We start from the raw sequence: 27,598 nt of genomic DNA on the forward strand, positions 1-27,598 counted from the left end.
TGCGATGCACACGTCACCTGCGGAAATCAGCCGGGGTGCGTGCAGCAGCCGGGATGTGTTTTGTGTCGTGCTGCACAGGTGCCACCTCTGTGTACCCAGGAGATGATTTACGTGCCCAGCTCGGGCAGGAGGACTCCAGCAGGACTCCCACAATAAATAAGCGGGTGCTCGTGCCCACGTTGCGTAACCCAGCGCTCCCGGGCAGTGGGGCACAGCCCCCCCCCGCGGGACGGGGGCAGGCCAGCTCAGCCGAGCGGGCGCTCCTCCTCCGCGCCCCGCGGAGCCCGCAGCCGGGGGGCCCGGCGGTACCGCGCTGCGGGCCGCGGAGGCGGGGCGCGGGCGGGGCGCGCATGCGGGCGGCGCCAGGCAGCGCGGCGGGCCGCGGAGCCACTCGCCCCCGCAGCACCGCTCCGCCAGGGACAGCTCCCGCCGGCGCCCAGGTAACGCGTTCCCCCCGCGGCCGCGCTCCGCGCCGCTTCCTCCCCGCCCCCCCCCCCCCCCCCAGCGGCGGGGGTGTGGGGGGCTCGGCGGCTCACGCCGTCTCCCCCGGTGGTTGCTTGCTTGCAGCTCCGAGGCTGTGACGGCGCCGTCCCCACCGCGGAGCAGGCAGCGGCGGCCGGCTCTGCCCGCCGGGCTCTCGGCTGAGGAGGGAGCGCGTCTTCCGGCAACTTCCCGGCAACTTCCCGGCGCTCGCAAGGCTCCGCGATGGAAGGGAAAGGTGGGTCGGGGGGGGGGCGGGGGGCGCGGCGGCGGCGGCGAAAGGACCGCAGTGGCCGGGCTGGGTGCGCGGCACGGGGCCGGGAGCAGCCGTGCCGTGCCGCGCCGCGCCGCGCCGCGCCGTGCCGTGCCGTGCCGTGCCGTGCCGTGCCGCTGTGGTAGGTCCATTGCAGCACCGGCAGGGAAGCGGGCTCGGGGAGGCGCTTCCCTTCCCGCTCCGGCGGGTGGTATTCAGTCAGTTGCGTAGTGGAGTGTGGTGAAGGGTGGGTTTTATTTATTTATTTATTTTCCTTTCGGGTGAGACAGATGTTAGTTGGTGATTTGTTTTCTTAATGCTAAGGATTTGCATAATAAATATGAGGTCTGTCCCATGGTTTTTAGTCAGTCGGCGACGGGGAGGTTTGTAAGAGATGAAAAGCATTTCATAATTAGAATGGCTTTTAAAAAAAAATCTCAATTTTTCTTCTGAAATGAGAAGAACGGGGCTATAGAGCTCTGCCCTCATTACGTTGCATATTTAACACATCAGAACATCCCGATAGATTGGGAGAAATGCGTTGTGTATTGTGCTATTGAACTATCCACCCTAGAAAGAGGAAATCATTAAATACCACCTGCCTAGCTTGCGTGTTTGCATACAAAGAGACGTATGTCTAACGCAAATATATCCCTTTGTGTTGGGCGTGTATATTTTGTTTCCATACATAGCTATGTAGTCCTGCACGTTTATTTACCTGTCTACCTCTACAATTGCATCAGGCATCACACATTCAACTGGTACATGAACTCAAAATCTGTAAATGTTAATTGCCAATGAAGTATTGATGGCAAGTCAGTCCATGCAGTGGAAAGGCTAGTTGCCATTCCCACCTAACCTTAGCTGCCAGCTCTCCTGTGTAACATAAATCTGGTAGCTGTTTAATTGATAGTGATCAAGGCAGTGGGAGAATATGGACTATATTAATTCAAGGAAAATGATGGTAGACTTGTATAACACAATACTACATACCTTCCAGGGAGCCAAGCAAGCTATATTTAAACCTCAGGTTTATTTTTGTAACTGTCTTGTCAATCAGGGCTATAGTTCTCCTGTGTGGGAATATCTGATTATATGCTGATTAAGGAAGGAAGCTATTTCAATCATATGGAGGCAGTATGTCCTATAAAGTACAGTTTCTTGTGGGCAGTGATCAATAGAATTGCCAGGGCTTGAGGACAGGTAAATACCTTTTTAAAAAAATGTATCTGCAAAGACTTGACTTAAATTAAAAGCTCACAGCAGTCATGTTAGCCTTGGTTGGTTTTTTTTGGCTATCCACGCTGTTTTCACAGTTAACCTGAGATGGGACACGTTTACCTTTTTGCGTGTCCTATTGGTACATGTCTTGGTGCGAACAAATAGACACTGAGGTTAGTGTAACACATTATGTGCCTTGTCATGCACTACACAAGCAGGCAAAAGGCTCTCCGTGGAACTTCTGATGGAGCTCGTGTAGCTGGAGGAGTTGTGCAGGGGGCAGAAAGGTAACAACTGCAATAAAATAAAAGAAAAAGGGTCCAGCTAGCTGGCGGTGAGAGGAGCGCCTGAGAGAGGGTCACCCAGTTCCTATCTTGTGCAAACTGATAGCGACTGTTACGATGCAGTCGCTGCCTGAGTTGGCAATGAGCAGCTGAACAAGGCAGCCTTTTGGGCCACTGGTACTTGTGTTTATTAGTTGCAAGACAGGCTCTGCAGCAGTCCATGTTCCCAGGCTCTTGGCTTTGGTGGAAGGGTTATCAGGGGGTAAGACAATCCCAAGAGTCACTGCTCTGTTATCTTCTGCAAAAAATTCTCGGCAGTTTGCTCTGACCAGAGATTTTCCTTGATGGGATAGAGGTGGGAAACAAATACTCTCTGGGTTTCGTCTATCTGTGCAGAAAAAAGGGCTGTTCAGAGCAAACCAGCAGAAATCAAGGTACTAGAATGGGACAGGTCCAAAGTAGAGATGACCTTAAAGAGAATACACAAGCAACTTTGGCATCTCAATGGGAAAATGAGAAGGCAGATGAAGTCCGCTAACGGCAGGGATCCAGTTGCATTGGCACTGAAGTAATTCTTGAAACTCACTTAATGTTGGAGTAGCGTGAGAAGGCCTATGGTGCACAGATCTAACAGACTAATTTTGTGTACGTGTATAGTGAGGCACAAAGCAGGACGTCTTCCCAGAGGGAAGGTACGAGCCAGCCCAAACCCTTCACATTTTCAGCTTTTGTGACTAATCCTAGATGGACTTGCAGCTGCATTGCCTTACTAAGGACTTGTTTACATTTTATTTTCATTACTAACCAAGCCTCTGCATTGCAAGTCCTGTGTTAAGAGATTACTGCTTCTATACGGTGTTTCTCTGAAGTCATCCCTTGGTTTTTAAATGCTTCCTCTTGCAGCCCTTCTCCCACCCCTCCAGACTTCCTCGGTGCAAATCTTAGAACATTTCAAACTCAGCGTTATGCAGATACTGGGGAAAAGTGTGCGCTATATTAAGCAACATAAAGTCTGTTTAAGAAAACCTACCTTCTGGTCCCTGAATTCATCTGTCCCTAGTGACTGCTGTGGATGTTTCTGCCTAGGATTTGCCATCCCAGGACAACTTGGTTGTCTGAATGTGGCTGGTGCTGATGCTTTGCAAATCCTGCAGTCCTCTGTAAAAAAAAAAAAAAAAAGGACTAAAGGCTCATCTCCGGCGCTGCTCAGAGCAGCCGTAACTGATTAACTGATTGCACTGGTTGGACTCATTCATGAGAACGAGGGGAGAAGGACATATCCTAGTTTTTGTGCAGTGGGGTGCAGGACTAAGGACTTTACTGTTGTTAGGACTGTTGCAGTAAGAGTGCAAGCAGGAGGGTCCTGGTGTGGGCTGAGGAGGAGATGGTGGTGCAGCCTGTGCCTCCTTCCAACAGTCAAACCTGGCTAGAGACGAAGATCTCTATCTCCTCCGGACTCCTAAAAGATAAATAATTGTAGCACTCTCTGGATCTGCAATGTTACCAACACATCTTGGTGGTCTAAAGGTAACATTTGGCCAGGTCTAACTTTCAGCTTCTTTGACTTACTCTGTTCTGCACGTTCACCGTCTCCAAACTTTTTCCAGCAGGGAGAAGCTTAAAAGTTGTAGTTGTTCCCAAAGCTCATTAAGGCAATGGGGGAAGGGAGGGCATTTGTGGGTGAGGACTCTGTTTTGCATCTGCTACCTGATCTCTGTTCTCTGAATCTCGCCACTACAGCAGTTCCTGTAGGCTGCAGCAGTAAGCGATACCACTCCAGGCATCCCAGGAGCTCGGCTTTGCCAAAGCTAACAATAGTTAATGTGGAGGTTAAAGAATACTTGGTCATTTGCCAGATTCTTCAGTCACAGTCAGAAAGACTCTTAGCAGGGGAAGGAATGTCACAGAGTGATGTTCAGACTAGAGGCTGGGAAAGAAATCAGCAAAGCAAGAGTCAAGCTGCACGATGTGGAACGTATCTCTGGGCTTCTGGACAGAGCGGAGAGGGACTGCAGGGAGGCCTCCCTTCCTCCACAGGTGCTATACCCCTTTCTGTAGCCCTGAAGACACAGGGAAATCCCTTTCTGGCAGTGAAAAAGACATATTACTACTTTTACCTTGTCTGAGGTGGGGGGTGGGAACTTGATGTGTCAATGTTGCATGGGGGGCAGGGGCATGCTGCCTGCTGGGCCCTTCTGCAAGGGCCCAGCTAGTTCTTGGTGCTCTCTGTTCTCCCTGGAGGTCAGTGCTGGGCACTGGTGGCCCTGGTGAAGTTTCACCACCTGGGAGTGGGGCAGGCTGCTGACAGCACAGGATGCATGCTGTTAGCTGGGAAATACAGCAGGACTTGTTCTTGCCAGCTGGTCTACTGGGACAGCAAAGCTAAAGCACATTGTCGGCTACCCCATTGAGATCTGGAGGTGCTCTTGTGAGTCCTCTGAGCCATGGTCCTGCCCTGTTGGATAGTAGTGTCAGGCTGGAGAGACATCCTCCATGCAGTGGGTCTTCCCTCAGGAACACCATCCTTCTGCTCAGAGGGTGGGGTGGCAGGAGCCAGGAGATCTGGCCTTAGAGCTCTCTTCTGCTGGAGAGTCCCAAAGCAGCAGGGCTTTGAGGAGATGTCTGCAGAGGACACCTCTGCAGAGCGACTGTCCCAGGCAGATGCTGCCACAGTGGTGCTGTCTGAGTCATGTTCTCTCTCCAGTCACAAATGCTGGGAGCAGGCTTTTTGCTTTTGCAGGAAAGCCACAATGCTGCTGTTCATAGACACGCAATGTTCAGGCTTTGAAGTGAGGTCCTGTAAAACAATAGTAAGATCCAGTTTACCCTGGGCACAGAGTTGCCCTTCCTGGGACTGGCAAACAGGTCTGAGCTCTCTGCATCCTGCTGTTTTGTGGATATGTGAATGGACAGGGTGGTTTCATCCATCTGTCCCCACCGGAGCTGCTCTGAAGCCTCCTTGGCCACCTAGCGTTGTGGGCAAGCTTTCTCTGCGCAGCTCTGTTATGTCTGTAAAGGACAGAATCTTCACCTTGAAGAACTTGTGATCAAAACCCAACAAGAGCCGATGAATGCTAGGATTGCAGACAGGCTTTGTGGACAAGGTGAGAGAGGGTGGCAAGTGAGAACATGCAGTTCTGGAGATTGCTGTGCACTCTTGCACCTTTGTGGCTTTCTTCAATGATCAAGGAAAAGATCTTAGTGATCCCAGCTGTAGTTCATGTCCTGAAGCTGTTTGGGATGCTCATGTCAAAACCTACCTCATCATGTGTCTTCCTGACGTGTTGGGTATTTGTTAGAGGTGAGTCTGCAGCACATATTACCTACTTACAAACATTTGTGTGTTGAAGTAATGCAGACCACTTTGGTGAAGACTGTGTCATACAAGTCGTCTTGGTTACTTCTTTGTAATGGAAACCAAGTAGTGGCACAGTCACTTTTGTTATGAAACCGTTCCTTTCTTTGGGAACATTTACATCTCTGTCAAGATGGTCAGAGGCTTCTCCGAGAAGCTCATTTTCCATAGAGAAGGTAGCTGCCTGCTCTCTGCATTTCACAGTGATGTGCTGTGTGAGATCCAGGACATGTTACTGAGGCCAGCAGTTCTCAAACTGGCTGCCTGAAGCCTGACACAGGGAAGCATGTTTGGGGATGTAAATAAATGGCCTGATTTTTTAAATATCTCCCCCGTGCCCCACGCTGTGCGTTTCCATATGGGCACCAGCTTTCTGTATAGCAGGGGAACACTTTGGTTGCCTGACCTTAACACCTTATCCCTGAGGCTGGAGCGGGGTGCTGTGAAGATTGCTTTGCTCCTGTGCCTCAGACTCAATCTCCGCTGAAAGATGCGGGAGGGGAGTGTAAGGCACTAAGCTAGCACCACATGCACGCTTTTCTTTAATGCATTTCAGAAAGCAAGTGAAATGTCCGTTCCTCTTACATTAGAAATCATATTAAACACAACACAAATACGACTGTGTCCTAGGAGGGCTCAAAGACGGTAAGAGCTCAGGTTGCTGTGTGGGACTAGCAAATGAGCAAACCTTGGCTATGTGCTGCCACCTAGAAGAGCAGATAACAGTCTAATACCTTTATTAACCATCGGTTGGTAGCTGCTGAAAGACGGTGGGCAGGCATCTGCAACTTCTGGATGAGAGGATGACCCAAGCCTATCTGATGCTGGGGGAAGTAGACATGGTACCCCAGAAAGCATCTGTGCTCTAATGGGCCTCATAATGAGGAGGGAAAGGCGGCCATGCTCGTATTCCTTCATACGTACGAACCCACCGTATTATTAAAACAAAGGGGAAAGAGGACCCTAGTGTTATGTTATAAAAATGGGAGGAGGACTTAGTCATCTGGCTATTATTAAAATACCCAAGAAGCAGACAAATTCCTCCACCCCAGTTCCAGGAGTTACGTGGGAGCTGTGGAAGTTGCATTTAGGCTGAATGAAATGCTGGAGTAATTTAAAAAGATTTTTTAATGCAGTAAGTTGTTCTGATGTACCATTTGTATGTATAGTGGCTAGAATTGTAATCTGTGGATACTTTGAGTGATGACCTGCGTAAAACTGTTTCATCCTTAGTTCATTTACAGTCCAGAAGTTAAAAAAAGAAACTTGATTTTCTTTAAGCAGGTTTTTTCAAAAGGCTTAGCTTACTGCAAGATTTTTCTTATCTGCTCTTATCTTTCCCTCTCTATCTACTCAGCTATTCAAATCCTGTCTGAATTGCATTCATTTCTAATGTGCCATAAAATTTGATATGCAAAAGCTAGTTATTTAGGGAGAATTGCAGAAACTATTTTAGTCTGTGTCTTTTGACCTATAAATGAGATAACATGATTAATTTTTACATGCAAAGCTTGGTGTTTATTAGGATGGTAAAAGGCAATTTGACAATGAAAAATATTACTGATGGGCATAATAATTAATGCTTTCACTCAAAGTATAAAGATTTTAATAAAGCTGTTATACTAAAATGATTGAAGAAAGAGTTTACTATTTTCCTGTCAGTGATACAAGGACGTTTCCTTTTTTTATAGCTCCTATTTCCCTGTTTTTTCTAAGTGCTCTTTATACTCAGGAAGAGTACAAATCATCACGCTAATTCATTGAATTTCTTCTCCTGGGTCCCAGGTTTGGATGAACCTTATGATTCGATATTTATACAGGCTAAACTTTGAAAGCTACGGCTTTTTTCCTTCAGATTGAATTAAACTATTTACGGTGTCGTCATGTTTCAGTAGAGATCTTGTGGCTTGAGATGATGGCTGTTTTCTCAGAGCGTGGAGGGAGCAATACTGCGGTGTGCCTTGAACCACGCGGCCGAGGGAGGGCTGTGTGTGCGTCGGGATGTGTACTTTCAGAAGTAAGGCGTTTTACTTGCTATTTTTAATAGCATGTGCAAAGCGAGAAATCAGGAAAGTATGGAATAGCATTTCTAATTTGGAAAATTGTTTTTCTTGAGCTGTGATTCTTCCTCTTGTGCTTCATCCCTCTGTTGGAAGCCGATTTAGACTGGCTTTATCCGCCATCAGCCTTCAATAGGTAAGGTTAATTTACTGAATGTAGCTACTTGGAGGATTTAGGAAGAAAAGCCAGAAGTGCTGAATGTTTTATTGGTATAATGAGGGGAAGTTGCCTTGCTTCTCAGTCACTGAGAATGTATTATTAATGCAAAAACACTTTCCTTGAATTTAGTGCTATCTCCAAAAAAGGTTGACAAGCTTCAGGAAGATGGAAGCATATCTGGTCACTAAATCTCTTATGCCATGCTTATTCCAACATAAAGTGCTATCGCTGATTTTTATTTTCATTTTTCTCTCCAAGTCCAGCCAGCCAAGGGTTATGGTAGGATGGGCGTGCTCAAGTGTTGTGACAGTCCCTACTCAAGCAAATGTTGGACTAGAGACCTTGAGGTCTCTTCCAGCTGACATTGGTTTCTGATGTAACCCTACTGAGGAACTTGAAGTCTAAATCTGGTTCCGAATTCTGTATCCTGCCTCTTCCTCCTCCCGTTCACATACTGGTCTGTACCCCCTTCTCATATCTGAGTGTTTATCGTTACTTGGGGCATTAAAGAGCTGGGTCCAGATGTTGTGGCCGGAATTTGGCTGTGATTTATTGAGGGGGTGGGGAGGAAATTTCAGGTGGCTGTGCAGTTTGAAAGATCAAACTTGTATGAAATTCAGCAGTGGAATAAACTTCTGCCTTGAAGGACAGCCCTTGGACCTTCATCCTTTAATGATGTGCAGTCCTGAATGTGTATTTTGGGGGACAGCTTTAGCGAGTATAAAACTTGTCTGACCTTCAGTTAAGAACATCTTGCAGCAGTGGCTCTAGAACGGTAAGAAGCAAACACAAAACACTAAAATATTCTAGATGTTCAGAATTATTCAATTTCATCATAGGTGATGTTATTTTGAGATTAAGCTTAGTTTTCTGAAACTTTGTCTAGGAAAAGACGTACAGTATGAATTCATTCTTTACTTGAGAATCCTTGCACGTGCTGTGCTTGCTACGATGCAAAAGTATCCATTTTACTGCCACTTTAGAATAACCCCAAATTCAGTCTTATAAATGCTAGTGACTCCAACATACTGTAAGCGAGAGGGAAACAGCAGTAATGCCAACAAAATGAGGAAAAATGTAGAATCCAGCACTTTCTAGTATATATATATATATATGGAGAAAAAAAAAATTACTTGTACATAAAGAATGACTTGGATTTCCTAATTTGATACTAACAAGCCATTGCAGCATAACTGGGTTGACAGTAGAATAAGCTTCCTCAGCAAGACCTGCTTTCTGTAATATTTCCAGTATATCTGATCTCTTTGAAGGCTGAATCTGAGCTTTTGAGATATTTTCTAGCCTTAAATTCATATTCCCTTTTAGTATTGACCAGTGCTCCTGGTATTCTGAGATTGCCATACATTATCAAATAATTGCATTGATGAAGTCAGCTGTTAATTTTTAAACTTTTTATTCCTATCAGTGTGTCCCAGTGGAGAAATTACATATTGCAAATTGTAGCCATTTTATTGGCATATGAGAAGTGAGGGAGAAATCAGCAGAGAAGTTTAAAAATTACTGTCCTGAGGCTCCTCTTCCAGTCAAGATTTTAAATAAAGCCTGTGGAGCTACTCTGGATTTGCACTTGTGTAGGTAAATGCATTATCTGGTCAGCAGGCAAAGGCCAGGTCTTTAATGCCTCATCTAACTGAAAACACAATGGAAATAATACTGATTATATGGTGTAAGACCTATTTAAGTGCCTTTAGACCTTAATTATTAACTACTTAAGAAGTAGTAAAGGTTTGAAGAAGTCATTTTATATTGCTTCGAGGGAATGTTAAAATAACAAACAGTTGTGGCTTGTTTACCTTTGACTTTCTTCCTGCCACTTTGAAGGCAATTTACTTTATTGGTACAAATTATATAGCTTTGAGGCTTTTGTGTTAGCAACTGCTATTAAAATTGCTATATAGTATCTTCAAAAGTCGGAATATCCACCCCATCTTAAAAATTACTATTAAGTACACTTATAACAAGTGGCTCTGCGCTGAAACATGTCTCTGCCGTTACTACTGGACATGGTACCAGATATCTAGAATAACCTGTCAATTTTATTTGCGTGATTCATCTCTCGGTAACATGCGTTTCAGGCTTTCCTACCTAAACTGTATTTATAGTGCATTCCCCTCCCAAAAAATCAACATCCAGGAATAGCAAGCCTTTGGTGTGAGTTTTTTTAAAAAAAAAAAAAAAAAAAAAAAAAAAGCTAGGATTGAATTTTCCACCTCCTTTGATTTGAAGGTTCCCAGAAATAGTGAGGACAAGCCTGACATACTGAAGCAATGCAAGCATGCAGCCGTGGGCAGTATACAGAGACAAAGAACAGAATGTGTTTAAAATCTTAATTATTTATAGTAAGAAAATACTGGTTTTGATTAAATTGTCCCTTCTGTGGTACCACCCTAAGGTTGACGACAGCAGAACTGAGTGCAGAATTTAGCCTCATGTTCTGCTGTCTGTGAAATTGAGAACAAGGTATTGGGGCTGATGCTGAGCTTTGCATGCACGGGGATCTTCTAGTGCAAGCAGTGCTCTGTGCTGTGCAAGTCAGTCAAATGATAGGAATTTTTGGATTGATGGCCTGTTATAGACATACTGCTATACATATGAAAACACAGGCAGTTCCTTTTTTATTTAAAGGTTTTCAGGAACAGTGAGTCCAAAGAGTCTCGCTGAAACTCAGCACCGTTAAAGCTGGCATCACCACCACTGAAATGAGTTTATGCTCATGTGGAGCATGAGTTTATACTTGGTAATCTCAAAGGCAAGGCTGGAGTACAGCTACTTTACTGCTCTTATCTTCCTGAAGTCATCTTTATTACCCAGAAGCTGCACAGCAATTTGGTCATCCAAACCAAGCAGAGCGTGTCCTGAATGCAGCTTTCCATCTTCTCTTGAAAGTGGCTGTGGTGGGCTGTTGGCTTGGAGAATATTAGGAAGGACCATGTAGGTGGACATGTCCCACTTCTGTCCCTCCCCTGTATCTTCATATCAATTCTGTAAGTTGGACTTTGGCTTGAAGCCTGGCTGGGGCACCCAGGAGGTTTGTTTGGCGCTTTGCTCTTCTCCCTGGCTCCTCAGATGTGTGAAGGCTTTGTCTTCTGCAGTTTCCCTGCCTGTGGGCAGTCCCTCTCCTTAGTGTCAGGGACGTCTGTTCAGCCTTAGGGGTAGTCAGCGGTCTAGCAAAGGATAATATGAGACACTTCTGGGCTGTCCTCTGTCTGTCAGGAACACTGAAGTAAGCATCTGCCTCTTCTCCCTCCTGTTTGCAAAGGAGCTGCCTAAAAATCAGGTCTCCTATTTTGCAGAAAATCCCATTTCCTGAAGTTTCTGTGCTGAATTGGATTGAACCCGGTATTTTTCTTACCATTCGGATCAGTCAAGGGCTTCCTGGATTCTGCACTTACTGATGGGTCCTGCCTTGGATCCATGAGATTCATAATAACACCTGTGGTATTATGAACACCACAACTGAGATTAGAGACTTGTGTTTTTCAGCTAAACAATTTTACTGTGTGCTGTTTTTGTAAGGAGGTATCACAATAGCCAACTCTTACTGATCTCTGAGGGACTGTGGATTTCATGGGATGCTTTTAAGGCCTTTCCAGGTGGAGGTACATATGGACCATAAAACTTTATCATTGTTTTTAGTTCTTGTATTATTTCCCTAATCAACCTTACAGCTTTTCTATCTGTTGAAGTATGGAGGTTAAGTTGATGGGAAAAAATGGTTGTTTCCAGCTTTCCATTTTAACTTCCTTTGTAAAAGAGAAACAGTGCTGTTTGCCAGGATAGGAGAGCCACATAGTCAGGAAAGCCTGTATATTCTTCTCTTCAAAAATACTCTATTTCAGTCCTAAGTAACATGTTTTAGTTTGAAATTGTGAAATTATTTCCTTTGGGAAAAAAAAATTATAGAACAAAAACCATGTTAAACAGAACAAACAGTAATGCTTCATTTAAAACTTTAAAATTTATATTTTTCCATGGAATTCCCCAGGGCAGTTCAACAGAACTGGTCATGAAATTGCAAGTGCTACAATTGACTATATCAAGTATTTCTGTGCAGAAGATGTCAACTGCAAATGTTCTGCCCATACTTTGCCAATGGTTACTGGCTCAAATGCCTTGCAAGGCCATGTGAAATTGTTTAGTTCCATGAAGATGGCTGATCTGGCCTCACCTGGATGGATTATCTTGTAGCTTTACCAAAAAAGCATCACTCAAACCAGATTGGTTTGTGAACTACATGGTTTTCACCCCATGTCCCAGAATAGCCCCAGTTGGCACCAATAGCTATGTCCTATGTGTATTTATAGTGATGCTGCAGGGTACCAGAAATAGTGACCGAGGTGGCTATCAGCCAGTGGCTGCTGAATGCCCTGAGTCTAACGAATTGAAAAGCTCATGTACCTCCTTGAGAGGAAAATGCAATCAGATTGTCTCTAATTATGACCCCAGATGATGATAGAGCAATCCAGAAACAGCAAAGCATGGGCAGTGAACTCCCTTGATAGAAGGCAAACCTGGATGGGTCTGGTATTGGAACCTTCTTTTTCACTGAAAGACCTATTGGACTGTCGGTTCTGTTCCTGGAGGGGCTGGTTACAGCTACGTGAGGCAATAAATCAGCTCCTGCTCCTCTGGAAAAGAAACCCCTTGGCTCTCAGCTCAGCCCCTGCTGGTGAAAAAATGTGGGGATGGAAAGCCAGAGTTTCACACAGCTGTGCCAAGTCCAAGACACCAGCTTGTAAATCACGTGGGTTCAGCCCCTTACGTCTGTACTCTACAGTGGGAGAATGGCTACAGAAACCTCTGGTTAATGGAGTTACTGTGCATGGGGACTGTATGTCAGTATGGCTCTGTACTTTATGTTAAATGGGAGGTTGGCTGGTGCCTGGGCAGTACGTGTTTATGTGCACACTCTGGAGTTGAGGCATGACTTCATTACCTTATGTAGGAATTGTTTATGTAGGAATTGTATTAGGAACCCAGTGTGGTTTTAGTGTCTTCCCCTGCTGATCTAAGATCTTGCTTGGGTAGCATTTGCAATTCAGGAGTGGTTGGATCCAGATCTTGATGTTGTGTTGTTGGCTAGAGAGCTTAAGGGGCTTTGGAAGGACGTCTTGGTGATAAGGAAGTGGAAGGTACAGAGCAGCAGGACTCCTGGGTTAAATCCTACCTCTGAATTTTCATGTGTTGAACTTGCTTTTAAACCCTCTCTGTGCTGCTGCTGCTGAATGGTATGAAGATTGGTAAGGTAACGCAGCCCGGAAACCAGGGTACTGATATCTTGTTTTCTCCTGCTAATCCAAAAGGCTTTGAGCCATTTTACCACTGAAGCATCTGTTTACCTCTAGCTAGCCTAGCGGGGTGCTGTAAGCTTCCCCCTCTTCCTTTTTTCTGAAGTTCATAGCTCAAAGGTGCTCTCTGAAACATCTCAGATGAGTTTAACTGGAGAGATGCATCCCATGCTAGCTGCCATCCTACCTAGCAAAGTTAAAGTTTACCAGTTATTTATTCTTTGGATGATGGATCCTAACAGTTTTTCAGCACTTCAGCAACAAATAGAGCAGCAGTGTTTAATAACAGAAGGTAAGAGCATAGTGTCAGGCCTGGAGGCATGCATTAGTGCTTGGAGCATCCTAAATGGTCGTCAAAGGATGAAAGGACATCTGATCTGTTTGGCAGGATAGGTAAAGAACACTAGGAAACCTCTGTTCTGTTTTTTTTCTCTTCCAGGTGATTGCTATTGTAATATGTTGTCTTGTTCTGTGTTTTTTCCTCTTAGCTGTTGTCAGGCCTGTATGTTTAGGCAGTAGTCTGGTGTGGATATGATATGGTAATGTCGCTCCTGTGCCTCAGACAAAGGCCCTAATCTTGTCCCTAGTAAAGGTGGTGATGCAGAAAGCACTGGAAAAAATAAGAGGTCCGAGAACTGTTTCTGTAACAGTGTGCTGTATCCTATGGACTCATCTGTGTGCTGTATCCCAGAGGGACGTCCTTATAGAAACAAAGATGAACGGGCTGAAGCAGCAGTCCACGTAACTGTCACTTTTTTATTACAATTGCTAATCATCTGGCATTTCATAACATCTTTTTCTCCTCCTGTGCTGTCAACTCCAATACCTGCTTTACAGTCTCACGTTCATTGGGATGGCAGAAGATTGGGATCCCATAACTGCTTTATAGTTGGTTTGCTGCAAGACCCAGTGGATGGAAATTACCTTGAACGGTAAATGAAGTTACAAGTGCGTGTGAACGAATGCCAGTGTGCATCACTGCCCTCTTCACATTTTATACTGTATGCGTAACGTTTCTGTGAGCTATAACTGCAGGCCTTGTTCATCTGTTTGCACCATTTTGCAGGATACACTAGACTTCTGTCTAAAAGGTAATCCTAAGTGTTTTTTTTTTCCTACTGATAAGGCCTCATTGATAGGCACTTTCTGGTGGGATCTAAATCCTTCAGTGTAAGAGACATCTCACTTACATAAAACATTTCATACTTTTAAATATCAGAGAATATTTATAGAGATATAAAAATGTTATTAATATCACATATAATCTGACTCTTAATTTTAAAATCTACATATGTTTATAAAATTATTATAGTAACCTTATTTTATTAAGTTTAAAATAGTGCAGTTGGTTTGGAGTAATAGTCTGTAAAGTTTCCATGCACAGTAAATCTCATTTTTCATGCAGAAAAAGATCTTCAAAGACAAATATTTGCAGTAATAGAAAAGGCAACATGGAGAAACGATGTTAAAGAACATTATTCTTCGTATAATTGTTTCCTTTCTTTTCCTTATGGATCTTCACTGGAGGAAAATACCCAGGGCTGTGTGTGGATGTGTGTGCCTCTAACAGGTGGCTAGTTTTAACCACCTTTCTATGAGGGGAGGGGATTGGGAATTTTGAATGACAGGGTTTAGGAGAGTTGTGCTGCTTTAATGTTTGAGGACTCTCAGGTACTAGTTGGCTTGGTTTTGTGGGTGGTGGATGCATTTGGGACTGTTCCAGAGATCAATGAGTCCATCTCACCAAACCCTGACAAGGGCACACCACTAGTTAAGAGATACTTGCATAAAAGCGCGCGTCCACCATTAAGGAACAAGGAACCCAAGTCAATAAGCATCTGTATCAGTGGGTGCTTTTTCTGTATTTGTCTTGCCATGTTCCCTTTGACTTATGCTGTGATACCTGTCCTGGCACACCTACCTGTGCCGGTCAGTAGAACTGGCACATCTCAAGTCAACACCTCAGGCTCTTATAAATTTGTGTTTATACTGCTGATGCTTAAGTAAAGATGCCTGTAATGCTCTATACCCGATATTGTCTGTTTGAATAATGTAGCCATTTCACCAATACAGGGTAGAGCCCCAGGAAATCAAAAGCCGTTTCTGAAAATGTTCCATTTTGTTCTTTTGCAAAGCCCAGCCAGGAACAAGCAGGGTCAGCTCCTCATGGTATTAGAACGCTTTTGGGGTAACACGGCTTGCCTTGTATGTTCAGCAACTGTCCCAGCAGTCAATTAGCAATATTGGCAAAGGCAAAGCCTTTCAGGCCTGGTATAGACTTGAATAACGTTTGGAAGACCCATCTCCTGGAAAGTTCAAGTGTGTCAATATTAGCTTTTGCCCAGACTAAGAAAAAATGGAATGGGAAATTCGTGGGACATGGAAGAAGTCAGTTCAGCAATATTGAATTGCTTTGATACTTCTGTTCAAAACCAGCTCAACATCTCAAGGATGTTCAGGTGACACATGTCATATGACAATGTTTTGCCAAAAGAGCCCAAAAGCTTCATTCTCATTGACTTCAGTATTTTCTCCTAATGACACATGGCTTCTGGAGCAGAGTCTGGCAGCTGGACTCCACTCTTTCCTCCCCTCAAATCAGTCTGCCTGGTGAAATGCCAGCCTTTGTAATGTACAACACTAAGTTGTTGCATAGCTCTTTGCATTCATGGGTATCAGTGCTACAAAAAGGAAGCCAAGAGCTTTATCGGTGTTACAAAGGAAAATGAGGCACAGAGTAGAAGCAACTTGCTCAAGGTCACCCTCTAAAGTGCTAGGATAACTCTCATTCTAGCACAGTTAGCAATAAAACACCTTTTCCACGATACTCTGAGCTAGAACATCAGAAAATTCATCTCCTTAATGAAAGACAGGGAGACTCCTTATTGCAATGTGGGAGATGTAGTTCTCCAGGGTCTTTCCCTCAATAAGAGGATGGGGGTATAAGCCACAAGTTTGAAGTGGTGTGTTAGTAGGGAAAGGCGGCTGAATTTATTAAAAATATTCTTCAACTATTTTGGGTTAGTTGAATGTGGCAGAACATTCTTATTTGGCCCTGTATGATACTTCACTGCAGTTACCCTGATGAGACTGTCTCAGTGTTGAAAATGCAGGTTTTTTTCTTGCATAATGGGGGGAAAAAAATCCAAGAGACAATTCTCAATGGTGGTAACGAAGGAAGCCTGGGGGCTTGTTGAGGAAGCATCTGTGGACCTGGTTCATAAGCAGATGATTTTTCTGAGTGAGGATGATATTGTTGCCCTGCTTTGGCATAAAGAAATAGTAGGAAGGTCAGCCTGGAACAGCAGCAAGTCAGCACAGTATTTATGCCCACTTCTAGCACTGATGATTCCTGAGGTTTAGGGGCTTTGAGGAAATGGGATGTTTCCTCCAACTGAGCCAGGTATGTGCATATCTCAGTGTATATAGAAAGAGATTAGAGGATGCAGGTCGTAGTCTTAAATGAAGATTTTTGCGGATTTAAGAGAAAGCTAGGTCTCTAAGGTCTCTTTCTTGCTCCACCTGCCAGCATCCTGACCATCCTTGCAGGAGTACTGTGGTCCTTATAAACCGGAGTTCACTGCCCTACCTGCAGAGCTTTTGACTGCCTCCAAGCAGCAGCCTCCCCGAAGGAGTACCACTGACACAGAAGAGGAGTGCGCTGAGGACAGAGTGATGCCTTTGTTCAGGATAGCGAGCGTGGGGGTTGCGCTCTCGGAGGCATAACCCAGCCTTCAAAGCCTGCCTTTGAATTGCAACTTCAAAAACAAGTTACCAGCTAGAAAATCAGGGAGTCCAGGGGAACAGTTACATAGTGTAGGCTTAAATGTGTATTTTTCCTAGAGATGGGTGTGAGCTGCTCAGTGATTTAGAGGTGAGTGCATGTTCTTTACGATGTGTCTTTCAGTAGGTAGGACCTGGGGTCCCAAGAAATTAATAAAAGTGGAAGCATACAGAAGTATCTATATGTAGGTGACACTGCTGTCTGTTATGGAAGCAGGTTTATGAAGTGTAGCAATTTAGTAATTTGTTAGAAAGCCTAGACTTCTTCCATTCAGAAAATAACAGATACATCTAGGTGGTTTTGGTTTTTGCTTTTACTCTAAATTCAAACTGATCACTCTCAGTGGTTCAGTGTCTCATGGTTGATTGCTCTGTATGGAAGATGGATATTTCTCAAAGATCTATGCATAGTGTTCACAATATCAGCTGCTGTCTAATCTCTGCTCAGATAGTATTGAAAAGCAACAAACAAATGGGAAGACACTTCCCAACACTTGAAAAAGACTCAAGATAAGGACTGTTTTATAGTGTGTACTTTCTTCGAAAAGTAATGTATGCCAGAAAGGAAGGATTTGTGTAAATCTGTCCTGCTGGCTGGTTATCTTCAGGCAACGTACCCAGGTGACAGGCTGTTTCTTATATAAGTCCAAAAACCTGGTTGAGTGTTAAATTCCACCTGGAAACTAGTCAGAAGCCCAGGGTGGACATGAGAATGTTACTGTAGTATATTCTTTGCATGAACTGTTTCTTGGTAGGTTGGCAGGACTATGGTGTATTAGTTTAAGCCCTGGATGCTTTCTTTGTGGTGGTATCTTAAAAGCAAAGGGCAGAGTTCCACTCTGAGTGTGGGTGGTGGTCCTTTGCTCCAGGGGGACAGGTGAAAACAAGCAGGTTTATCCTGGGCTACAAACTGAGCTACCTGAGTCAGTGCAGAGCTCCAGGGTGCTCCTGCTGCTGCAGAACTAGTCATACATATGATATGGTCTCAAAACTGGTGCAATCTCACTTTTTTCCAGGCTTGTGCCTGCCTTTTCCCAGCCCAGAGTCTTGTGAAACAGTGGTCTGTGCTTAGCTGCCGTTGGAGGTGTATTGTACTGTGGCAGCCCCCCGTTGCTCATGGGAGTACCTGGTTGGGAGCCTCTCCAGCAAAGGTCAGGGTGTGCAGATGGAGACTGGGATGCTGGCTGGGTTTTGGAGTTGTCTAGCTCTTGGCTGGGTGAGAGCGCTGTATCCAGGGCCATGCTGTGGAGGGCTTGCCTCCTCCCAGATCTGCAGTCCTGGTGAGACGTACCATGGCTGCTGTGCAGAGCAGTGGGAGAAGAGCTATCAAAAGGGGTCAGCTCTGTGGATATGTGCTGTGGTACAGTGGGGTCCTGCTCCCATTGCTGTCTTGCCCCATGCCAGCACTACTTCTGGAAAGCTATTTAACCACGTAAGGATTTACTTAATCTCCTGCTCCATGTGAACAACAGAAAAGAGGGTGCTAGTGCTCCCAACAACTGGGCACCAGCATTACAGATTAGCTTGCCTTTGCACCCCATCCTTGTGCTTATTTTTTAATATGAAACACTACGTATAGCTATTTATAGATTTGCCAGGCCTTTTCTGAAGCTCAACCAACAAGATATTAATGGATGTTTCTGTATCAAGAAATCCCTTCCTCTGTTGGTTACTTGGGTTTATTGATTTATTTTGAACCGCTGCTTATTAGCATATTACATGGAAGGATTATATTGAGAAGCATCTGACAGAACTAGAGGTTCCCTCCTTTCAGTCGTCGCATAGTCATTTGAGGAAACAAGCATGACAACCCCAACCTTCACTCAGCTGTAGGCCATCCTGCTTGCTAGCATGCCAGGCAATAGTGGGGATGCCTGGTGGGACAGGGACACAGAGACATTTGATATCCCTATCTGTCCAGTCCAAGAAGGTTTCTTCCCAGCTCAGGCTTTATCAAGGTGCGGGAACAGCTTGGCTTGTTTTGAGGGAGCCAGAGCCCTTTGGATGTTCCAGAGGGAACTGAAAATTACTGACCAAAACCAAGCTGAGTTGAGGGTTGTAACCGGCAGGAGAAAAGGGGCATGTCCTTCCAGTGTGTATGAGAACCTGCAGCCCCTCGCAGAGCAGCAGTGCTCATAAGGTCTCTGTACACGTGACTTTCCTTCTCTATCTCTGCCTAAGAAAAGAAACCCCAGCAGACACATCTGAGTGTCCTGAGGCGTTTCCAGTGAGCTGTTGTTAAAATGTGCTTGGGTTTGAATGCACAGAGAAGAGGGAGCAAGGGGCAGAAATGGCTGCAGTTTTTGTTGCAGAGACTTGAGGGTGAGAAGGCCAAGCAGATCAGATTTAATGGCACAAAAGTCATTGCAGTTAATGGTAGGCTGGACAAATTAAAAAACGTTTATTTGATGCTGTGCAGCTTGAGCAGCTCATGAGTCGCTCTCAGATGTATTTGGCCAGCAGAGTTTTATCAATGACTTTCTGGCCATTCTTGAGGTAACTAGAGAAAGAACAGGGTCAAATCCCTACCCTGAGTGTGTATTTCCCGTAAGTCTTGTATGCACGCATCCTGAATCCTTCTCAGGTGCCTTAGAGGAGCTAAATGAATAATGTACAGCCTTGAGGAGAGTGGGACTAATTGTTTAGGAATAACCCTTGCTGAGGCAAATATATTTTAAGAAGAGACTCAAATGTCTGCCTCAGAAAGCACCTTGCCTAAGGCACCCTGATGGGCAGGTGCTGAGCTCCAGTAATTCTTTTGTGTGGATATAATGAGAATGCTTAGGTCTGCTGCAATACACAGTAGGGTGCGGTCAAATAAATTACAAAATCATAGTTTGTCCTATAAAATATGGATCTGTGAAAGCCTATTTTTCAGCTAGGCACTTTGGAGAAGTTTTAGTGTGGATCTGAACACTGTCTTGGCATTGTATGCGTGTTTATGCTTTTGCACCCCACAGGTTCTCATTTGCCAAATAGATTAGTGTCCCACAGGTGACTCTTTGGAAAGTGAAGTCATCCCTGAGTGGTCAAAACCAGCCCTGAAATAGGAGAAATCTGTCCTCATCGTTCTTGGATGCTTCTCAAACCTTGTTTTGTGGTCTTCTGGGAAGTCCCAGGGACTAGGGTACGGCATTATTGATGGTGACAGCTTGGCTGTTTCCAGAAGAAGGGAAAACTTTTAACTGATTTTTTAACTGATTTGTTAATTGCAGATTAGGGTCAGACACTGTCTGTGGAAAAGTCACTGGCTGATCTTGATCTGATTCCGTATTGGACAAGTGTCTCTGTTCCAGCATTCATTAGCTGCTGATACCCCTGTGCGATGCAACGAGACAGTGGCTTTGGGGAATGATACAAGCTGGGAGGGGTGCGTGGGCAGTGCCTGTTGCTGATGGAGTACATGGCACCTGCCCTGGTGAGAGGAGATGGACTTCAGTCTCGGGTGGCTGCTGCTCAGACGGGCTTTGCCAGCACAGGATTCACACATTTCCAAGGTGGTGTTTAGAGGAGTTTGATTACCAGGGATAGGTGTTGCTAAGCCCGTGCAGCTCTTATTTAAATAGCTGATGTCAGGACAAGTGGTCACCGCGTAGCTGTAAAGAGGAATATAGGAGGGGGATGGGGAAAGGTGATCAACTGAGTCCCTGGTTTGAACTCCCAAAATAAGCCTGAAATCTATTTTATTCTGCTCTGAAAGAATTTTCTCCTTGCCTGGAAATTAACATGGTTGTGATGCTATTCCAGCACCTCAAGTGGGATTGAGGCTGTGATGTTCTGTGCCCTGGAGAGTCACTGCCTCAGAAATCTGCCAGGGCTCTGCGGTTGTCACTTCCACATTGTATCGGCATCCTCAGCCTCATCAGTGTTTCAGTTTGAAGCAGCATGGGCTTTTGATCGTGAACCATTTTACTTTCAGGACAGCATGAGGGAAACTGCGTTATGCTTTGCTTGGAGGAGGGGAGGGAGAGGGCTGTGGCTTTGTGCGTGTGTATTTTTGCAGCACACTGAGCCCAAACCTTCTAACCTAATGGGACAGACTTGCAGATTCACACCTGCAAATTCTGCCTTCCCAGGGTTTTTGTGCGCAAGCTCTTTATTCATGCCCCGGAGAGCAGCCTGCACCTGCTTCATCTCGCCTGTGAGACAGGCCACTCAGATCGAGCGACAGTTTGCTCTCTCTGGTAATAAATGCCTCATCCTGCAGCACTGACCCTCTTTAGGGGGTAGTGAGGCTTGCCCAGGAAAGCAAGGGCCAGAAACACAGCCCTGCCCATCCATACACTTACTGCAAATACTGTCACAGCACAAGTGCAATAGAACATGTATAAAGCACTGCTGCTGTCTAAGCCCGCAGATCTTCAAGCTGTCAAGAAAAGCTTTTTTTTTTGCTGTTGCCTGCATGTAAAACATCAAGGAGCTGTAGCACACAGCTGCCCATAAGCCTGGCCTTGTTCCTGCTTCTTCCTAACAGTAGTTCGTGCATTGCATTTTTCCCGAGACGGGAAGCTCAGGCTCCCATAACCATAGAAACCTGGTTTGCCTTCCCTAATAGCTTCAGCTGTGCTCAACATCTGTCTCCCTGGGATGTGCACACTAACAACAGGTTAGTTGTGTGCACCTCTGGGGATGCTAAACCCTTTGAGCACCTCCAGCAGGCTCCCGGCCCACCAGAACGAAGCAGCAATGCTGAGATAATGCTTGAGGGGCTTATAAAGATATGCCAGGCAGGAGGGGAAAGTAGGGAGCGAAGGAGGGCTCTCCAGAGGCGGGAAGGTGTTATGAAGCTGAATAAGAAAATGCTGCATTTTGGTTGTCTTGCTCTGTGTGTGTTGGCTTGACATGCTGGGCATGTGGAGCTTTCTTTGACTTTAATGCTTTAAAAAAAAGCCATTTTCCATTTTAAGTTAACAGCCCTTTAAACAGCTTGTAGCAGAGAAGGAAATCTGAGTGTAAGCTGGTGAGCATAAAATAAGCTTTGAGGCTCTGAGCAACCTGATCTAGCTGAAGATGTCCCTGCCCATGGCAGGGGGGTTGGACTAGATGACCTTTAGAGGTCCCTTCCAACCCAAACTATTCTATGATTCTGTGTGATAAGTGCCTCTCTTTGGTAACTGCCTGTCTCCACACAGCCCCTCACTTAGTTATTGGAAGAATGATTGTTGATAAATGTGTCTCGTGGCTCTAACTTGGTGCTAGCAGTGTTGCCAGACTGGTTAACATGGGGAAAAGTGGGGAGAAGTGTTTTAAAAAGAGGCTTAAAAACTAATTCAAGAGGGTTCTTTCTGCTGCATTTCTGCATAGACATGCATGGATCTCCTACGGGCTGCAATTTAAACTTTCCTCTTTGACTTTGAAAGCTAGGTATGTCACATAAAAGCTAAGCACAGTTACTGCCCTGAACTCCAGGTTTCCAGGAGAAGCCCTGCAGACTGCCAGTCTCTCAGAAAGGCATCGCAGGAGCTGGCAAGGCTGTGCCCCTTTCCCAATGTGTCCAGTCCCATGTCTCTGTTAAATGCAGGAGCAGGCCTGGTGCAAGCTTTTGGAAATATGTGGGGAAGAAGTGCTTTCCTGCACCAGGGAGGTGTTTGGTGCAGTGACCTGTGCCAGGTCACTCTGTAAACTGGAGGCAGAAGCAGAAATAGAAGCAACCTTGTCCACTGGCAAATCACAACCTCGGTGTGTCCATCTGTGAAATGGAGGTGGCAATATTTCACTGTGGATGCTTTAAGGCTTAGTTAGTGTTTATGAAATGTTCTGAACTTTTGGATGGCACCTGCTGTAGAGGGCACTTACAATGGTCCCCAAATGTCTTTGACACAGCAGGCACATGAAAACGCTGGTGTCTTCCCAGTCTACAGTATAGAGAGGTGCTGGGAAATGCTCACAAGTTAAAATCAGAATGTTTCTAAAACAAACATAAAATACTCATCTAACAGCTATCACCTGGAGGTGCTGTGGGCATGAAGAATAGGAAAATGGTAGCAGGTAAAATCTGGTAAAATCCAGGGTTGAGGTTAGTGCCTGAACAATAAAAGCTGTTTGGGAAATGCTTCGTACCTCTGCTTAATATAGCTGTTGACGTTCTATCTCTCAGCACAGAACCACTGGTCTGTGTGATGAGTCCACATTTCTTCGTGAACATGACAAGCATAAATCTCTGCTTTCTCCATAGCAGCCTGGTAGGAGGGTTTTCATGCCAGTTGCTGCAGTGTTAGAAGGTTGGACCAAATCAGGGGAGCCAGTACTCAAACTCGCCCTCTCGGTAGGGACTCTGGCCAGCACAGCCGTGCAAGATGTAGCCTTGTAATAACAATATGCTTCACAGAATCAGTTTTTAGTTTTCTGGCTCCTTGAGTGTTTGGTGAGCAGAGAAACAAATGCCGGTCTCTTGTCTGCAAAATCCAAGTAAAGATCTTGGGAATTGATCCTGCCTGTGTGCATCCACATACACAGCAACTGCTGTAGGTTATTTTACTGGCAGTTAGAAATCAATGCTTTTTCCCCACAGCTTTTTTGGTATTATAGATGCTTTCCCACTCCTTGTTTACAGACTGAAATGATCTTTGATCAGGATACCTGGATCCCCATCTGTTCAGAGTACCAGTCTCTGTTTCCAACCTGGACCTGAGGAACCTTTTCCTCAAGTAAATTTAATCAAGGTTGCTCCTTCTAATTAAGCTTCAATTAAAAGGCATTTTATGACCAAAACCCCTTTTTTGTTAATGCAAGAGCCAGCTGGGAGCACTTTTTCCCTGTAGGGGCTCCTGGGAGCCAGCAGTTCCAGCTGTTGGCTGTGTCAGATGTCAGAAGTGCACCAGAAGTACACCGAGCTGTTTCAGTGCTCGACACCACTGTTGGAAGGTACCCTGAATTGCTCCAGGTTTGTAGTTATTTTGTCCTCTTGTAATAGGGATATCTCTGGTAGTACCAAAAAGCAGCTCTGTTTGTCCAGTGACTGTGGACTAGAATATACATACTCCGTGCATTTTTTATGTATATATGCACACACATATATAAAAAAAATGCACATGCTTATTAAGTTTTGCTACAACAGCAGCCGTTTACCCCACTGTCCATGCAACTGATGGGGTGTAGTGATGACAAATGTTACCTGAACTGTCTCTGGTAGCAAATTAGCTTAATTAAAGCAACATTGCAAATAGTGCCTTTTTTGCTCTAAGCTGACTCTGGCATTTATAATGTAACACAAGTAAGTTCAAAGCATAACTCAACACAAAGTTGGACCTTCTCCAAGTTGCGCTAGAAAATATCTATTCTTATGAGTCTGTACTTAAGTCAAGATTTGTACAATGACTTTGAGTTGGGTCTTAACAATGGAGATGAGATAATGAGTGGAAGTGCATTCATGATGAACAAGTCAGCATCAGGCACTGCGCAGGTGATTCTTGTAGATCCATTGACTTGAAATTGCCAGGGGTGACTTTGGTTTGCTGGGGCTAGTGGTAGGTGCTAGTTCTGTCTGCTGAATTGCATTTTCTTGGTGACCCATTTCTCGCCAACCCAAGTCTATTTATGGATCAAATGGTGAATGAGTGACTACTGTTTGGGCTACGTTTGTGGAGCTGAGGAGCCCAAATGAATGTGAATGCAGAAATGACAAATCATCCCATAGCTGCTGAGGAGAATATCTGATGATGACTGCAGCTGTGGTGCAGGCTCCACTTACTGTTAATATTTTTGCATCAATAAGATAGGTCTGCAAAGAAGTTACAGTTAGGGGTCAAGTTCAGCAGGTTGGCAACTGAACAAGCTTCTGGGATGGTTTCAGGATGCCCTGGTAATAATCTTACCTCTCCACTTACTTGCTCTGTGACTTTAGTAAAGTCTTGTCCCTTTACTGTGCTTCTGATGCGCAGTCAGGTTTGTTTTATTTGCCTGTTGAGACTGTAAATGCTTGACAGGCACTATCCTTTTTTGTGTCTGTGCATGAGACTTCGTGCTTTCAGTCCAAGTTCCAGTCATTCCTTCAGGGTATTACTGAGCTGGAAATGATCTAGTAGCAGTTATGATATATAAAGGAGCCGAATGTGACCATCTAGTGAAAGTATCCCCCTCTTCAGGGGACATGTCTTTAGAGACTCTGTTAATGGTTTACATGTTTCTGTAATGTCTAGTTAGAAGCTCTCTAAAGCTGAGGGAAATCTGGAGGCAGTGCGTTGATCTTATTAATGCATGAAAGAAGGGAGCATGGAAAACAATGAGGAACTGGGCAAAGCTGGACACCCCTAGCTTCCAGAACTGCTGCAAGGCTCAGACCTCTTCACTCTGGTAGCCTAAGGCCGGTTAGAGGTGGCTGTGGCTCATTCTAAGCAGTAGTGGTTTATAAAGCTCTGTACGGGGCTCAGCTCCTCGTTGCAGATGTGCTGCCTTCCTTCAGTGTCTTTAGAGCTGCAGCACACAATTATGCTGTGGTAGCCTGAACTCGCTGGTCAAACATTATTGATTATCTTGAATTACTGCCTCTTAAATCATACCAAGAAATTATAGTGTAGTTACAGATGCTAACGCAGATGTGTTGCATCTGAGCCTAAAGCATGCAGATGGAGCCGCATGCCGATGGAGCCACAGGCAGAAAGGTGTAAACCTGATACTGCCCACATTAGAGAGTGAGGACTGCAGAGAGCTAAGCAGGTATGTAGCTTTACTTGTGCAAAAGTTAGTGTTGATCTCAGACTAATGGGATCAAAACACAGTTTTTCTTAAATATGTATGGTCCAGAGATGCTGCACTAAAGAGTATTGGCCTATGCTCTGCAGTGCAGATTAAACCACATTACTACAGTGACTTCTTCTGGACTCTCAAGCTAAGAAGTGACTATGGGTTGTTTTTTGGTGTGTCACAGGCTTTCTTGCTAGAGGAGGGTGTGTGCAGGTGCATACTGTGTCAACGTGCTCTGTTAAAGGAGCATTCTTGAGTTGCCAGGAGACCTTTAGCTGGATTCCTGTTCTGGCTTTTCAAATGATAATCCAGTCTCAATTTCGAAAGATCCAGTGACAGACAGCTTAGCTCGTACAACACACAAGGCAGGGAGAAAAATGTGAGAGCTTCTCTACTTTTGCTCTTGGCTCTCAGTTCCCCCAGAGTTTGGAGCTCAGCTGGGCCTGAAGCTGCACCTCTCCCAGGAGTGAGATGCCACCGATGCTCCTGGCTCCTGCAGCAGGGTAAGGTCGCATGTGCCATAGGGCCTGTGCTGAGCAGATGCAAAAAGCTGCTTCTCTGGGCAGAGGAAGTCAGGGAGGGAACCAAATGGATCTGAGTTGCAATGCCAAACTTCTGGCTGTTCTGAGGTTTGAATTCTGGGTTTGGTTCCAAATGTAGAAATGCTTTTTTAAGAAGCATGTTTGAAGAGTCTGAACTACCATGTTTTTAAAGCTACCGTGCATGTCTCCGTAGGGTTACTTCTGTCATTGCTGCCCTGTGTGACCTGGGTGTGAAAATGTACAGTGGAAAGGTGGCAAGGTATGGGCAGGAATTTTCTGGTGGTTGGGGGCTGTGGTGCCTCTTTTTAGAAATGAAGTTGAAGATGCTTTGAAAGGTAACAGATTTGATAAATGATTGCACGCTATTTAAAATGCAATTAAAAGCCGTATGAAGAGTCTCAATTTAAGGCATCCTCAATCACCAGTCACTCCTGGAAAGTAAGTAATGTTTCATCTCATTAGCAGTGCGTACAGAGATAGAGCTATATAACTGAGCCTGGAAAAGGGCCTGATACAAACCCCTGTATCGCTCCCGCCCCAAATCCAAAAAAAGCCAGAAAAATGTCTCTAATTAAAAGGTTCTTTAGCTGGCCGGTTGCTTGTGTGTTCTGTAAAATAATAGATTCTTTCCATCTCTTCCTCTGACAGATCTCTCGCTACGTGCTGTCAGTACCTCCCTTGCTGTCAGTACCTCCCTTCCTTTGCTTGCTAAGATGCTTAATACTGGAGAACCAAAAACCCATTTTCCTGTTTGAGAAGGCTCCTACAGCAGCTGAAATTAATAAAAGTGAAGAGAATGTAAACCTAAACTCATAGAGCTTCCACAGCTGGGTAAAAGCTTAGGGTCCATGAATTCTGAAGTATATTTTGTCTATGTGGTTTGAGCTTCTAGTAGTTACACTGCACAAAGCAAAACAGACCCTGAAAGCCCTGGATTTCCATGGTTAGTGTGGAGGCTTCTGCTCAGACCAGCACCTAGAGGTGACAAGCATCCATTGCAGGAAGGAGATCCATTTCATGTCCTGTCCAGCCCTGTGGGATGTGATAAGGTGTTGCAGACCTGTGTGGATCTCAGAGTCAGTAGAGGGTAGAGTGGGTTCCAGACTGCTGCCCTGCTGATTCAGAGCCTCGTGTTTAATTGGAGTCATTTCTTCAGGCCAGGTCGGAACTAGGAGTTGGTGGTTACTCCAAAATAGAGGGAAAAGGATCAGCTCCAGCTGATCGGCACAGTCTTCCTCTTCCATGAAGAGCTGAGGGTTGTGCTGTTTCAGATGACTAACAGGCTCACATGGACTGATTGCAGAAGCCGAAGCTCACGTGAGCGTACAGTGAGGATGCTCCAGTTTTGTTTCTAGTCATTTATGTCTTCTGGTGCTTTGGAAACATCTTTGTGGGTCTCAGCTACTATGGAGCCTTATGAAGGAGAAGGATTTAAGTCTAAAAATTCAAGGGCTCTAGAGACTGAAGTC

General features: G+C 45.0%; 1 protein-coding gene across 1 annotated transcript in view; it reads left to right on the top strand.

Annotated features, from left to right (window-relative positions):
• Nucleotides 1-393: 393 nt before the first annotated feature.
• Nucleotides 394-27,598, top strand: part of FGF12 (fibroblast growth factor 12) — a 239,253-nt gene continuing 212,048 nt past the window's right edge. Inside the window, exons 1-2 of the mRNA XM_076341084.1 lie at nucleotides 394-440; nucleotides 568-718. Coding sequence (XP_076197199.1) covers nucleotides 706-718 — 13 coding nt within the window. The 5' untranslated portion in view covers nucleotides 394-440; nucleotides 568-705. The remainder of the gene's footprint in view (nucleotides 441-567; nucleotides 719-27,598) is intronic.

This window comes from Aptenodytes patagonicus, chromosome 6, assembly GCF_965638725.1.
Source record: "Aptenodytes patagonicus chromosome 6, bAptPat1.pri.cur, whole genome shotgun sequence".
NCBI classification, from domain to species: domain Eukaryota; kingdom Metazoa; phylum Chordata; class Aves; order Sphenisciformes; family Spheniscidae; genus Aptenodytes; species Aptenodytes patagonicus.